The following is a 10,709-nucleotide window of genomic DNA, read 5'->3' on the forward strand; positions in this document are numbered from 1 at the left end:
CTTGCTATCTACTGCTAAATTTTAATCAATAAGTGAATTACTCTTTTAATCTATTTGGCTACTTTGCATGCATTGATTCTCCAGCCCTCCTTTCATCAAAATTCTAATCATCTGAGAATAAAATGACCAGATTGAATCTATTTATCTAGTAAATCATGAATCAAGAGTTACTAATTGCTTCTGTGGATTTCAAACTTCTATAACTCAAATGTCACTTAAGTTCATGAGACTGAAAAAAATGCTGCTAAAAGAACATTAAGAATTACCTATGTATTTAGACACATAGCAACATATCTAAGATTTAAACAAAAACTTTAAGGAATGCTTATAATTTTTCATCAAGCCAGCATCAACTGAATTATAAGGGACTCTACTAATTTTTTTTCTTTAGCCTGAGAAATTTGTTTTATCTATGATCACTTATCAAAAATGTTATCAGGTGGGACTTCCCTGGCAGTCCAGCGATTAAGACTCCATGCTTCCACTGCAGGGGACATGGGTTCGATCCCTGGTCAAGGAGCTAAGATCTTGCATGCCATGCAGTGCGGCAAAAAAATCTTTAAAAATTTAAAAAAATTTTTTAAAAAAGGTTATCAGGCAAAGGGTTAGTTTCAAGATTTATGGTAGCTTACACTGAAAATCCTAAGTGCTAGACAAAATCCAAAGAAAGAGAACATAAACCAGATAACCACCAAGCCTTACCAGAGCATAACAATTTATTGAGACCTTGATATCATATAGATAAAATACACAGCACCACCTTAATTTAAAAATGGAAAAAGTGCTGGCAGGCTGTAGAGAGGAAGTGTATAATTAGTGAAATTAGACCCTTTGAAATTCCTCTGGGAGTTGAAAAAAAGTCAAGATTACATGAAGCTGGCAAAACAGAAAGAAACAAAGCAAAAACAAAAAAACTCACTCCTGCTCAACTACAGGACAAAATCAAACCATCCGTCTAATTTAACTAAGCAAAATCATCACAGGCCCCTGGCCTAGACCACAACTAAAAAGAACCAGGCAAAACATTAACATGGCTTCTCCGGGAAACATCCCTCCCTGACATTCTCAGTTTCCCCACAACAAAGTGGCCACCAGTGACTTTAACCACCTCATTGGAGAGCTGTGGCTTCTGCTTCCTGTGATACTTGCCTTCTTCCCCCTCCACCATCCATTCTCCCCGCAGCGCTCCTTCACCCTCTACACTAACGTTGTCTGTGTAAAATACAAATTTCAATTTCATCTTGACACTCTTCAAAGTTTCCAAAAGCCCTTAGGATGAAGAACAAAATCACAGTACAGCCTACAAGGCTCTAGAAGTTCTGTCCCCCATCTACCTCTCCACCCTTAACTCCATCGTTAGCCCTTTGCTGGGTACCTTCTTACCACCTTGATCTCTCTTTTCCTCCAAGTCATCTGATTTTCCTCATTTCTAGGACTGTGTCCCTAATCCCCCAGTCTAGGTTTACACCGTCATGTCTCCACACACTGATCAGAATTCTAATTCTGTAGTTGAGCATCTGACCATTTCTTCAAAGACTGTATGTTCCACGAAACTATAAGATCCACACCTGTTTTGTTCACCAGTATGTTCCCAGCACCCAGTACATAGTAGGCACTCAATAACTATTTGAAAAACACATAAATTAATGACTATAACAAAAGGTTACTAACCATATCTTAGAAGGTACTACAAAGCAACCTAAAAAAGGTACATCAAATTTTTTAAAAATTGCAAAACACAGGACCAAACAATTCCCAAAAGAAAAACTATAAACAGCCAACAAAATTATGAAAATATGCTTCCCCATCATCAGTGATCAAATAAAAACAAAAATTTTAATTTCCCAATTACATTATAAAAGATTAAAGATATGGAAATAGTTACGGGTATTAACATAAACAAATTATTATAATCTATTGAAGGACAATTTGGCAAAATGAAAATTTTAAACTATAATATACTTGATCCAGTTATTTTATTTTTAAACATTTCTTCCACAAAAATAAGTTCATAAATATACAAGAATGTTTACTACAGAATTCTTTCTAACAGTAAAAAACTAGAAATAACCTATTAAGTTGCATTATATCAGAATAACGGATTGCTACACAGCCTTTAAAAGAATGAGATCAACCTGAACTTGCTGATAAAGAAACATGTTATATTCTTAAATTAATCAAATAAGCTACAGAACAATATATGCTGTATAATCCCATCTTTCAAAGAAATGTGTTATTTTTTTGTCTATGCATAATCAGAAGTCTGGAATCACACACACCAAACTGTTAGAAGTTATTATCTCTGTGGAAAAACATTTGGGATGAGGAGTATTTTTATTATTATCTTGCTGATTTTTGTATTGTTCAAGTTTTGCAATGAGTACTAAAAACATACAAAAGTAGAGCTACTCAAATTAATATTCCCTCACCAAAAAAAAAAAAAACAACAACCCAAATTCACTGGTCACATTTGGTATACAGTAGGCACTCAGTAAGGGGTAACTCAGAACCTCGACCCCTGGACCCTAAACTACCTGTTCAGCTTCATCCCGCACACTCTTGATCTTGAGCCTCCTCCACTCTGACTAGTCTGTTTCCCAAAAACATCCTGAAACTTATCAATTCTGTGCTCCTGCTTAGGTTTTTCTCTCAGCCTGGAAGGCCCTTCCAATGCCTCTTGTCTCCTGTATACTACAGCCAGCAGACCACCTGCTCCCCCCGGCCATTACATACACACAAATACATACACATACACACACACACACACACACCTGCCAAACTCCATTTCATTGTTAAGACTGTGACCAAACGCCATATCCCTCCCGAAGCCTTTCCCAGTCTCCCAGTCAGAATTAAAGGCTACTTCCTTAACTCCCCCGTATAACTTTGTTTACATTTCACTTTCAGTACTAACCACCATGGCTGACACTAAGATCCTTCAGAGTAGAAGCCAGGTCAGTGACCTTGGCCCTCCTAAATATATAACCCAGTGCCTGGGATGGAGCAGGGCTTCCACGCTTGTTTGTTGGTCTGAATCACATGGAAATGTAAGATGATGAGAAAACACTTTACAGAAAGATTCAACATTCACAAGAAAAACTGCAGCAAATCACTCTCTGGTTGTCCCTGCTGCAGTCTGCCATAGCACTGTGACAAATGAAACCTGGCATTACCTGCTGCTATACTTCTTGGCATTCCACAGCTCCAGTGACAGCTTTGTGGTATATTCAGGGTGTCTTTTCCAGAAATCCTGTGCCTTTCATCACCTCCTGACGGAAAAGACTGCGCAGGATCAGTGTTGTTTGGTAAGGCTATTCTCAGGAACACAATAATGGTTCTAGAATTTGACTTGAGTATTCTTCCATTTCTCCAGAAATTCTTTCAGATTAAATATTGCCTTAGACTACAGCTTTGGCAACAGACACGCAGACCTGGCTTCAATCTCAACTGGGTCCCCCTAGGAAAGCTATTAAACCTAGGTAAGCCCACATTTCTTCATGCATGAAAGGGGAAAAATAATAGTACCTATGCTTCACAGAGTTTTTGAGAACTGAGTGAGATTAAATAAGAATTAAATACAACTACATGAGCCTGTTACATGCTTAGCAAAATGCCTGCCTCAATTACCAATAAGTATGAGTTATCATTTTTAGTGTTATGTTACTGTAAATATCCTTCCAAGTTTGCTGATGCCCTATTTCTGACAGGCTAATATTAAAAACCATGTGAAAGACAAAGGAGGACTTGACCAAAGACTGAAGATTACATTCATATATTAAACTGAACTATAAATGTATATACAAAATCAATAAATTCAAGTCTTTCCTTACCAGTAATGAATGAAAAGCTTTCCTCAAATTCTGCTCCCTGGACAAGAATCACCCATGGATTCACACAACAGAAAACCAAATCACACGACATGTGCAGGAACGATTCAGCATCAAACTCAAAAAACTGAGAAACGCTACTGTTCAAATTTCTTTATGATGCTTGGATGTGAATTTATGGGTTATTTTTTTTTAACCAGAATACAAAAAAAAAAGAGAAGACAAAATTGTAAACATATGATTTCTGCTCTGAAAAAACTGCATAAGCACACATTAAAGTGTTCAGTAAATGGTTACTTTTTGTCACCATGCATAATTACATGATTAATTTTTGTTTTATTTTCTGTTAAATGTCTGCCCCCACTTGACCGCACACCCCTGAGGGTAGGGACCATATCTTCCAGGCTCTTGCTCTTCCCAAGTGCCAGAGCAAAGGCTCACACATACGTCTGGTTAAACAGGTAACAATACCTGATGCATGGAGGTGGAAAAACTGTGGGTACAACATTTATCTTCCCTCTATTTGGCATTTTGTTACTCAAATTCTGTGTGTATCATTAAAATTTCAATATTTAAAACTTATATCTGGGGCTTCCCTGGGCGCAGTGGTTGAGAGTCCGCCTGCCGATGCAGGGGACCCGGTTTCGTGCCCTGGTCCCGGATGATCCCACATGCCGCGGAGCAGCTGGGCCCGTGAGCCATAGCCACTGAGCCTGCGCATCCGGAGCCTGTGCTCCACAACGGGAGAGGCCACAACAGTGAGAGGCCCGCGTACCGCAAAAAAAAAAAAACTTATATCTGAACACACAGCATTTGGTTTGGAAGTGGTACAAAAGCATATTAAGTCATTTACAGCTAAATTTCAGATTCTAAAACTTTCCCAGGACCCCCTCTTATACTGAAAGAAAAATGAGAAAGGAAAGGTAGCTCCATCTCCTAGTATTTGAAATACAGAAGAAACGCCTCCATCACGGCAGTGGTTCTCAATTGTGGCCCCAGACAACTGGTGGTCTCCAAGGGTGCCTTGCATGCTCCACTGATGGATCAAAATTGAGAATATACCTCTGTCTAGGTGACTGCCTACTCAACACAAAAATGAGCAAAAAAAGGAAGACCTGCCCACTGTGACCTAAATGACAGAAAGAAACAAGTCACACAAAGCAAGCTCGAGAACATGCAGCATAATTCCCAATCCCTTAGAGATTTGGAGTTAATGCTTCATCATCAGATACTAACTTCCTTGACTCCAAAAAGCAGACTAGGAAGCTGCCTTCCAGAAAAGAAACGTATGAGGCAATAAACACTGAAAACGTCCCTTCAACTTCATTCTTATCTTTTCTTCTGTTTTCTTACCCCACCTAAGAAGCCTTGGCAACATAATCCATGCCACTGCCCTCAAGTCCCTTTCTGTCAGTGGTTCTCAGCAGAACGGCAGGTCCAGTGAGAAGACACAAATATTATGAAGAAGCTTTTTCAGAACCACCTCCCTAAAGTAAGAAAAGAAAACAACAAAATAACAATTAAAAAAAAAAACAGTACAAGCAGTCCTTGCTTTGCACAGCACCGACACGCATGCATCTCAGTTGCCATAAGGAACACAAGTCCTCTAACAGGACAGTTGAATTACAGTGACCACAGTGACATTTCACAAAAATGAATGATCGAAAGAGGGAACTGGCCAACAAACATGAAAGCAGGGCAAATAAATGACAAGTGGTTAACACTGAAAGTGACATTCAAATCAAATGTAAAAGGAGTTATAAAAGAATTAGCTGTTGGAATATCGACACTGCTGTCATTGGAGAGATTCCAGACATGCAGCCAGAGGAAAATGAGTGAAGGCGAACTTACCACATACGGGGAAAGAGGCTGGGACGAAAAGGACAAAGATGTCCCAGAGCAAGCTGTGCCAGCAAAAAACTCCACGTTAAAGGAACACTTGTTCTGTATTGCCAGTTATATGACTTAAAATTACTTCTGATACTTTTTTTTTTTACAAAGAAATACAATCTTAATGTTTTAAATTACAGTGTACTAAATGTAAGTTTTACTTCTTTTTTTTCCATTTCCCTATACTTCCACAGTCTACAGTAAGAGAGTTATTAACATTGACAAGAATTTTTAAAGGTCGTTAAATAATCATTTTCATCAATTATTAAGATCACTTTGCATGACGTCCACTCGCACATTCATCTTTCCAGCCCCAAATTACACACAAATGACTGCCTGCACTTCACACTGCAGAGCACCAACACTTGCCGAAGTTCCTTCACCTGTAACCCAGTTAAAACTAACTGAGACAATACCCTGAGAAAACCATAAATCAAAGAGTCATGTACCAAAATGTTCATTGCAGCTCTATTTACAATAGCCCAGAGATGGAAACAACCTGAGTGTCCATCATCAGATGAATGGATAAAGAAGATGTGGCACATATATACAATGGAATATTACTCAGCCATAAAAAGAAACGAAATTGAGCTCTTTGTAATGAGGTGGATAGACCTAGAGTCTGTCATACAGAGTGAAGTAAGTCAGAAAGAGAAAGTCAAATACCATATTGTAACACATATATATGGAATTTAAGAAAAAAATGTCATGAAAAACCTAGGGGTAAGACAGGAATAAAGATACAGACCTACCAGAGAATGGACTTGAGGATATGGGGAGCAGGAAGGGTAAGCTGTGACAAAGCGAGAGAGAGGCATGGACATATATACACTACCAAACGGAAGGTAGATAGCTAGTGGGAAGCAGCCGCATAGCACAGGGATATCAGCTCGGTGCTTTGTGACCGCCTGGAGGGGTGGGATAGGGAGGGTGGGAGGGAGGGAGACGCAAGAGGGAAGAGATATGGGAACATATGTATATGTATAACTGATTCACTTTGTTATGAAGCAGAAACTAACACACCACTGTAAAGCAATTATACTCCAATAAAGATGTAAAATAAATAAAAATTTTTTTTTAATTAAAAAAAATAAAGTAACTGAGACAGGGATGCTTTCGGTTTCACTCAAGTAACAACCCAGATGAACTACAAGGTCGATGAAACTGCTAAGTACTGAAAGGGAGAGAAGAGTCAGGCTGGAAGGAAAGAGTGGTTTGGAGGTATGTTTGTTTGTTTTGCATTGAAAAAAGTAGAAGAGGGCTTCCCTGGTGGCACAGTGGTTGAGAGTCCGCCTGCTGATGCAGGGGACACAGGTTTGTGCCCCAGTCTGGGAGGATCCCACATGCCGCGGAGCGGCTGGACCCGTGAGCCATGACCGCTGAGTCTGCACGTCCGGAGCTTGTGCTCCGCAACAGGAGAGGTCACAACAGTGAGAGGCCTGCGTACCGCAAAAATAAAAAAAAAAAAATTGAAGAAAAAAGTAAGGCTACTATCAAAATTATTTCATTCCATCTTGGAGGATTTCAATACAGCTTTTTTTGTTTGTTTTTAAGGAATGGAATAAAGCCAGCCCTCCATATCCTGGGGTTCCGCATCGTCAGATTCAACCAAATGCAGATTCAAAATAGTTGCAAAAAGAATTCCAGAAAGTTCCAAAAAGCAAAACTTGAATTTGCTGCATGCAGGCAACTATTTTCATAACATTTATATTGTATTTACAACTACTTACACAGTATTTACCTTGTATTAGGTATAATAAGTAATCTAGAAATGATTTAAAGTATACAGGAGGATGTGCATAGGTTACATGCAAATACTACATCATTTTATATAAGGGACTTGAGCATCTGTGTATTTTGGTATCCACAGCGGACCTGGAAACAACTCCCCTTGGCTACCAAGTTTTAATTAGGCATGAACCAGATGTATACAGGTACAGTGTTGTATTTTTTCTTTTTTTTAATCTCATAAGCATTTTCCATGTTACTATTATAGCACATACTCTTCACAAGCACTGTTACCAATGGCCCCTAAATAGTCCATGAAATGCATCTATCATCATTTACCTAACCACTCCTCTTTTATTTCATGTTTTCCTATTACCTTCACTGAGCTAAATGTTATGAACATCTCTAGGTCACTAATACTTATTTCAAACTGCTCTCCTAAAAGCATGCACCAGTGACTGTACTCTTGGAGGTTTTTTTCTGAATAGTCTGCTCTGTTCTCCAAATGAAAACTTAACATGCCAGAAGTTCTCTCCCTATTCAGCTCTACAGCCCTTCAATCCTGCTCCAGAAACTTCAGGAAGGAAACAGGTAAATATGTGCTCTACGTCAGGCTCCGTACTACATCTCACTTAATCCTTAGAAGCCGAGGCTCAAGACTTCTGCAAACGTGAAGCTGCATTCATTCACCCAACAAGTACTGAGTGCCTTCGAAGTGTCAGGCATTGGTCACACGGTAGTAAACAAAACAGAACTCCCTGAGGAGTGCTTAGCCTCCTCAAAGACGCTCCCAACCATTAAAAAAAAAAAGGGGGGGCCCTTCCATTTCCGGACTACTTCAATAATAAAACCCTCTAATGGCTTTCGTTATGCTTTATATAAAATCCAAATTCCTTTCCACTGCCCACCAAGACTCACCTCGGCAGGCTTTGTCTAGCTCTCCAACAGCAGCCTCTGTCACACTACCCTCACCCACTAGGCCTCAGCCACCACATTCACATCCTGAACCCTTTCCACCTGAGGATTTTCTCACGTGCTGCTCCCTCTGAACTTTCCCCTCTGCTCATCAGAATGACTAGCCCCTTACCTGTTAGGTCTTAGCTTAAACGTTAGCTCCTCAGGGCCTTCCTACGGCACTCCATCTAAAGTAGGTTTTCCAATATTATTCTCTCTCTCTCCCACCTCAGTTCATTCCTTTCACAGTACTTATCATATAGCCTTGGTTTGTTTGCCATCAAATCTCCAAGGGCAATCACAGTACCAGTAAACAGAACACATGGCAGATAAACTGCATGCTAAATGAATTCACCAGGAATGAGATCTAACTTCCTTGAAACTTCTACCAATCGATCCCAATTTTACCCTCTGTAACTACGAAAAAAGAAGTATGCATGTGTACCCTTCTTTAATAAAATAAATTTTAATACAATTTTTTTTTTTTGTTAACTCTGACACTCACCTGTTTTTAGCAACTGCTACTGTTGCTGACTTCAGCGATAGTCTCAAGGAGCAGTAAATGGAATCCCAGGTTACACTGCTTGGAATCTGAGCTCCAACACTTACACACACGAAATGTATCTCACTTGTGTGACTTTGGACAAATTATCTAACATACTATTCCTCAGTTCCCTCATTTGGAAAACTAGGATAAGACTTCAATTGTTTGTCAGGCTTAAATGAGATGATGTATGTAAAGAGCCTACCCTAGTTCCCGTCAGAGCAATGTGGATTGTCATAAGTACTACTGCCATCTCACCAGCTGGACAGGAAAACGTCTTCAACGGGGTAACATACTTCTTTGCATCTCTAAAACCTAGCTTCTACAAATATCAACAAATCTAGATTTAAAACCATCATTCCACCAGTCTGGGTAAGATCCCCCTTCCACATCTTTCCATACACTCTGAAACTAACCCTCATCGTCATTTATGATAACACTCATTTTACCCCTTCTGCCTCCACCACCTGACCCGTGCGGCCAGGTCTATCTTGTTCACCATGTTATCTCCAACACCTGCAAAAACATTTGATAATTAAACGAAGAAAGTCCTCTAGGCCTCCATCTCTCAGGAAAAGCTTTTGAAAAGGTTCTTGTCTATTTTCTGCCTCTGCCCGCTCTCCTACAGTGAAAACATAGGCAGCCAATCTGTCTTGTTCACTACTGTATCTAGTATCCCCTACTGAGCCTGTCCTAAGAAAGGTTTCAAAGTATTTATTAAAGGATTTGGGGGATGGGGGTTGATGTTAAGACACGTTGATTCTCGTTGTTTTCTAAGGAATTAAACACCACTAACGTACTGGCTCAACGCGCGGCTATTTGTGCTCATCAGTATATACCATACCCAAAGCCTAGAAAAATGCTCGGAAGCAAACTAAGCAGATTATATATAAGATGAATGAATCGATACGTCATTTTCCGAGACTGAAAAAAGATACAGCAAAATGAAACCACAGTCTTGACCAGGTCTGTGAGCGACTCAAGAGTTTTGTTACATATATTTCATCCGTTGCCAAGCTCTCCAGAGTATAGTTACAGTATACAATTGAAACTTTTCTTTTTCCGTTAGGTAAACCGCGGTGCGGAAGACTATGAGTCAAGCGGCACCCCTATCCCATCCCCGTCTCTTTCTGTCACACAAGTAGGAAACTCAGAACCTTGACACGAGGCCCAGCGCGGCCCAGGCGCCCCGTGCTTCCTCCCAGACCGGGTGACCGGTGACCCGGGGATGATTCAGCGCGCAAAACCGGAAGGAGGTGCTAGGACAGGGAAGCCTCCGGCACCCCTAGCGCCCCCACTCTACCGCCCGGTACTCACCACCAGCGAGGCTGTGAACCCAGGCCGGTCCATGGCCACATAGACTCAGTCAAGGTTATAATTCAAAGCTGAGCCGACTCAGGTCGTGGGCCCCTGCACTGGGCGCCGCCATCTTGGAGGCGGGGCATGTAACGCCGGCAATACCGTGGCCACGTGAGGTTAAACCACAACGAGTACACAATTACACGTGCAACCGGGGAAGCTGGGCCAGAAGGAGGGCCAGGAAGGAGGGGCGGAGCCTGGAAAGTGTGGTCGAATCAAGTCTCGCGACTCTTCTCTGCCTCCGTTTCCTACAGCTTCTGAGTGGGCCAGGTAGAGGAACTCTCGCGAGCAAACGAGCCTCGACTGGGAACCAGGCGTAGCGAACCCGATGATGAGGAAAGGGTGAAGTCCAACCGTAAACCCAAAAGAGGCGTGGCTATAGTGGAAGGCGGGGCCGTGGAGAGGCA

At 40.9% G+C, this 10,709-nt stretch overlaps 1 protein-coding gene across 1 annotated transcript in view; it reads right to left on the reverse strand.

Moving 5' to 3' along the window:
• The window catches only part of SLC25A26 (solute carrier family 25 member 26), a 143,313-nt gene extending 132,923 nt beyond the window's left edge, over window positions 1-10,390 (reverse strand). Inside the window, exon 1 of the mRNA XM_065885387.1 lies at window positions 10,261-10,390. Coding sequence (XP_065741459.1) covers window positions 10,261-10,293 — 33 coding nt within the window. The 5' untranslated portion in view covers window positions 10,294-10,390. The remainder of the gene's footprint in view (window positions 1-10,260) is intronic.
• Between the last annotated feature and the right edge of the window lie 319 nt (window positions 10,391-10,709).

This window comes from Phocoena phocoena, chromosome 10 (genome assembly GCF_963924675.1).
Source record: "Phocoena phocoena chromosome 10, mPhoPho1.1, whole genome shotgun sequence".
NCBI lineage: Eukaryota > Metazoa > Chordata > Mammalia > Artiodactyla > Phocoenidae > Phocoena > Phocoena phocoena.